General features: G+C 54.5%; 1 protein-coding gene across 1 annotated transcript; it reads right to left on the bottom strand.

Annotated features, from left to right (window-relative positions):
• Positions 1-567: 567 nt before the first annotated feature.
• CD177 (CD177 molecule) lies at positions 568-4,454 on the bottom strand. Its single transcript, XM_027858196.1, has 7 exons — positions 3,926-4,454; positions 3,467-3,598; positions 3,146-3,271; positions 2,304-2,447; positions 1,917-2,099; positions 1,311-1,442; positions 568-1,004 (listed from the first exon to the last, which is right to left on the bottom strand). Exons 1-7 carry the CDS (start codon positions 4,452-4,454, stop codon positions 883-885), a joined length of 1,368 nt encoding a protein of 455 aa, XP_027713997.1. The 3' UTR covers positions 568-882.
• Between the last annotated feature and the right edge of the window lie 578 nt (positions 4,455-5,032).

Below are 5,032 nucleotides of genomic sequence, written 5' to 3' on the forward strand. Positions count from 1 at the left end.
TGGATAAGCTCACTTCTGGCAGGTGGGTGCTCTCTAGAGCAAGGGGACAGTTGGCTCATTGGGTCATCTTTTTCTTTTTAAACTGTGATGTAATCTGGATGAAGAAGTCCCCATGAGGAAATTTCCTCTGCAGGGGAAAAATTCCTGACTCTCAGACCAAAGGAGCTAGGCTTAAATCCCACTTCTAAGGCAGAGTAGCAGTGGGACCTTGGGGCATCACCTGACTTTCCCGGGCCTCAGTTTCCTCATCTGACACATGTGGGTTTCTGAATAAATGGCGCCAATCCGATAAACCAACGCAAGTCAGCATTAGGGGCTAAGAGGAAGTCATTTGTCCAGGATCTCACAGCCAGGATAGGTCAGAGGTTGACTTGTCCCCAGATCTCTCAGCTCTCTGTCCACTAAGCTGGGGCCATTCTATGAGGAGAGTGGGTGCAGAGGTCACCGGTCTGTCTCGAGTTGAGCTAGGACCATGGACGAGGCAGGGAGTGGGGGAGAGAAAGGGAGGGAGGGGGATGGTCTTTGGTTTCTCCTGCTCCATCATGCCATAGACAGACTGAGGCCCCATTTGGGTAGAGTGGATTGTATTTTGAGTCTCAATGAATACTTCCAAATGCTTCCTGCCAACCCCCTTCCAGAATCAAGGTACAGGGGTATGGGAGGGAAGTAATTGGGAGTGAGGAGCCATTTGTGTTTAAGTCATTCTTGTAGCAAAATGGGTCAGTGGGCTCTCAAGATCTTAATGGGTCACGGAAGAGCCAGAGACCCTCAGAGTCGGGGGAGGCACCCCCACAGGGCCAGGAGCAATCCAGCTCCCATTCCCCAGGCTGGCACTGTGGTAGCAGAGACCCTGTTGCTGAAGGTCTGGTCCTCAAATCTCCCTTATCCTTGGCAGATCTCCGTCACACCAATGGGCCCAAAAGCCTGAGTTTTCCCAAGCAGATTGCAGCCTGTGACAGCTTTGGGGGCACAGCCCTGGATGCCCAAGTCAAATGAAATCCCTCCTGTTTCCAGAGAGACACAGAAAAAGCTCTCATTGTAGAACTGAGGACCCAGCCATCCAGATGCCACAGTTACCAATCCCCAGGGACGGAGGAGGCCAGATCCCCCAGTTACCACCACCCCCCAGGGACCCAGAAGTCCAGCTCCTCCAGTTACCACCCCCTCCCAAGGGAATCAGGCTTCCAGATTTGACATCTTATAGCCTAGATCTCTGAGACCTCCTGATCCCCTGATCCCTGTTCTTTCAGGGTCCCAGGTGTTCTAATCCCCCAGCCCCAGCTCCAGAAGGAGCCAGGTAGGGCTCTCACCTCCACTGAGTCTGAGCAGTCCCTGGTAACACCGGGAGGTGCCCACTGGGCAAAGGGAAAGCTTGGGGTTTGAACAGGAGGATCCCAAGGCCACACACGTGGGACACAGGAAACCACCTGGGGCAGGGGCAGCTGTATGGGGAGGAAGAGAGTCAGGGGCTTGCTGGGGATCAAGGGTGCCCATGGTTTTCCCCTCTGCTCCCTCTGTCTCTGTCTCTCCCTGCAGCTCTCTGGGTCCCCTCATCTTCATGGTGATTGTCAATGAAAGAGCCCAGAATCTACTTCCTCATCTTGGCTCTGTTCTCCACTAATCTGTGTGACTCCTTCTCCTTAGAGCGACAGCTCTAAGATGGGAATAAAACCTTTGTGTTTTGGCTTGTGGTTGTGAGGATTCAGTAATGCTGTAGAATGAGTGGGAAGCATTTACACTGCTGTAGAACAGGGGATGTCAGGGCTGGGAGGGGCCTTAGGACAGGGGATGTGAGGGCTGGGAGAGGCCTTATAAGAAGGACCTTTACCTTCTGCCACCATCTTGTGTCCTCTTTCTTTATCTCTCTGGCCCATTTCCTTCTCCCCTCCCTCCCTCCCTTTCCCGGCTCAGGGTACCTGTGGGTGGTTGGGAGTGCCACAAAGGGAAGCTGGAGTTGAGGTTGTTACAGAGGTCTGAGTGGCAGACGTGGGTGTAGGAGGTGATGGTCACCCCTGGGGGCCTTACGTGCCATGTGTGGAGTGGTTCCTGAGTGCGGCCTCTCTGGCAGCCTTTGCTGAGGACGATGGCCACTTTGTCCCCTGCAGGGATGGGAGATGAACCTTAGCAGTGGGGACTGTAGTGAGCCTATAAATCTGCGCCTTGGGGCCAGATGCTGAGATGTGTGGGGATGGTGGGTGCCTTGCTATCTGGGTTAAGAGCTGGGAGTCTGGGTTGCCTGGGTAGATGAAAGGGGAAGGCCTGAGGATGTACTGGAGAGTCTCAGAGCCCCCTCTACACCTTACCAGATTCCAGGAGAATCAGAGTGTCCTGACAGCCTTCCCCTGGCTTGCAGGTCTCTCTGTGGTGGGCCATCCAGGAGATAGGGAGATCTGATTTGTCCCTAATTTCAAATAGGTGCCCCTTGAAGCAGACCTGGGCCCTGGTGTCTAAGGAGAGAAAACAGCTGGAGTCAGGGGAGCCGTATGTCGAGCCCCCCAGGCCAAGTTTCAAGGCCACCAGCCAAAGCTCCCTATGCCCTCTGCCCCATCTTTAGGACCCTCTTACACTCTGCCTCTACAGAGAGACCTTGGCACCAGGTGGCAGGAGGAGGCTTAATTGGGGATGCATCTCCCCTCTAGATCTCCTCTCATCCTCACTGCTGTGATCCTTTGGGAACCCATATTCCCTTGGAGAGTCAATGCTGAGTGGCTGTCCAGGGCAAGGAGAGGGTGGGGAGGAGGAATCCTTGGGAAAGGGCCTTGCTACTGATTCCCCCTCCCAATATACTGAATATGTTTTGTATCTATGTCTATGTCCATTTCAGCTATGTATGTAGGTGTACCTGCTTGAATTTTCTGATAGAGTATAAGCTTCCTGAGGGCAGGGACAGCTTCTTTTTTGTCTTTGTAACCCCAGTGCCTGCTACAGTACCTGGCACAGAGGAGATATTTAATAAATGCTTGTTGGTTGATGAGAAGGGGATATCATGAGCGTGTCAGCCTTACAGAGAGGTTGGGGATATGTTGGGTAAGTCAGATTTTGGGAGGGGCAGGGGGATCAAGTGGAGGTCCAGGGTCCAAGAAGTTCAGGGTTCATAAGAGAATGACCCTAGGCTAACGAGGGTCTGAGGGGTCCCCTGACTCACCCTGGCTCCCTTCACTCTCACAGCTCTCCGTCAGAGAAATGGGCCCAATCGCCTTTGTCCCATTGAGCAGCTGGCAACCACTGTGGGGAACACAGCCCTGAACCCTCAGAGGATGGGAGAGCCCCCCTATAGAGAGAGACAGAAGGGGGTGAGATGGACTGACCCACGGGCTTGGGATGCAGGTGCCTCTAAGGGGGACAAGTCCTGCTCCTGAACCCAGCTCCAGTCAAGAGATCCAGCACTCTGGACAGCAGCCCAGACTCCCGGAGGTCAAGCTCTCAGCCCCAGCTCCCATGAGGTCCTCAGGCCTGTGGTCCTCACCTCCAAAGAGTCGGATGGTTCCACTGTAGCAGTGAGTTGTGCCTGAGGGGCAGGTGACCAGGGGAGCATCAGAAAGGCAGGAGAAAGGAGACACACAGTGTGGGCACTGCAATCCCCCTTGTGCTGGGGCATCTGGGGAGGGAAAGAGAATGGGGAGTGGGACCAGAGGTGGTGCAGGGGAGGCCCAGATCTTTGAACTTGGACCACACCCCTTGTTCCACCCTCTGTCTGTTCGTCCATGTTTCTTCATCTCTCCCATTGTCTTTCACCATCTCCACTCTCCCCCTGCTTCTATCCATCTGCTCTCCCCATCTTTCTCCCTGTTTTTTCTCTCAGTCTCCCCTCCCCTGTACTCACCTCTGTATGTCTCTTTGCCTCCTTTCCCCTCCTTCCCCCTTTCCATCTCTCTACCTCTGTGATTTCTCAGCCCTCTTTCCTCCCTCCTTCAGCCCCGGGTACCTGTGGGTTCTGGAGTCCACAAAGGAAGGGTGGTGCTGAGATCATTGCACAGGGGTGAGTAGCAGACTTTGGTGAAGGATGCAATGGTCACCCCAGGGGGTGCTCTGTGCTGGATGTCCTTGGCTTCGTGGGCTTGGGCCCCGGTGCACCCATTACTGATAACTGCACCCACTCTGTTTCCTTCAGGGGGGAAGAGATTGCTGATGGAAGGGGAAGGGGCAGGTTGGGCCCAGATACCTGGAGTTGGGAGGTGGAGGTCCAAGAGCTGGTGGCCTAGGACACTAGAGCCACTGGGGAGGTTGGTGGTGGGCTGGGGAAGTGCAGAGGGTCCCAGAGCCCCTTCCTTATTCCAGAGTTCCATACCTGACTCCAGAATGATAAGGGTCTCCTGACATCCTTCCCCTGGCTCACAGGTCTCAGTCCCACTGACATTCCATGAGATGGGGAAAGCTGATCTGTCATCATCATGGATCAGATAGCCTTTCTTACAGATCAGGGCCTTGGTGCCTGGGGAAGGAACAGCTGCCATTAGATGCTGTTCTCCTTCTTGGTGACCTCAACCCCTCAGGTTGAGGAGCACGCCAAATCTGGAGCTGGAAGCATCCCATTTTACAGGTGTGGAAACTGAGGCCCATGGCAGTGAAGTGATATGCTCAGGATTATGCCACGGGTGAGAGGCAACCAGGTTTCAAACAGCTCCCCGTGGCTGCAGTTTCAGGAGTCCTTCCAAGATACCAGCTGAGAGCAACCAACTGCCTGCAGGCATGGTCTTTTCGGAGCTGCTTCTGTCTGGTTCTTTTAACCCTTGGCCACCCAAACCCTCCCCCGTCAGACACCTGGACAAAGGACTCAGAGGATTCTCTCCACTCTCCAGGTCCAAGTTCCTGCTCCTGCATTCCCCCCACCCCACCCCACCCCCCTACCTCTCCCTGAAGGACTGAGGCATTGAGATCCCCAGCCTCCACCCTATCAGGAACCAAGGAGTCCCCATTCACCAATTCTTGCCTCCCCCACAAACCAACCCACTTGACTGGATCTGCAACTCTACACTTTTAGGCACCCAGAGGTCTAGCCCTCCTCCCCCTTTTCCCCACAAAAAGGATGAGC

Source organism: Vombatus ursinus, unplaced genomic scaffold (assembly GCF_900497805.2).
Source record: "Vombatus ursinus unplaced genomic scaffold, bare-nosed wombat genome assembly UNPS02012758.1, whole genome shotgun sequence".
NCBI classification, from domain to species: domain Eukaryota; kingdom Metazoa; phylum Chordata; class Mammalia; order Diprotodontia; family Vombatidae; genus Vombatus; species Vombatus ursinus.

Excerpts from the sequence above, each read along its gene's own strand:
- CD177 (XM_027858196.1), bottom strand. The coding sequence starts at position 4,454 with ATGGCAGCTGTTCCTTCCCCAGGCACCAAGGCCCTGATCTGTAAGAAA. Across the intron at positions 2,448-3,145 it reads TGAGAGTGAAGGGAGCCAGG|ACACCAGGGCCCAGGTCTGC; the intron begins GTGAGTCAGGGG and ends TTCTCTCCTTAG. Across the intron at positions 1,443-1,916 it reads GCACTCCCAACCACCCACAG|CTGCCCCTGCCCCAGGTGGT; the intron begins GTACCCTGAGCC and ends CTCCCCATACAG.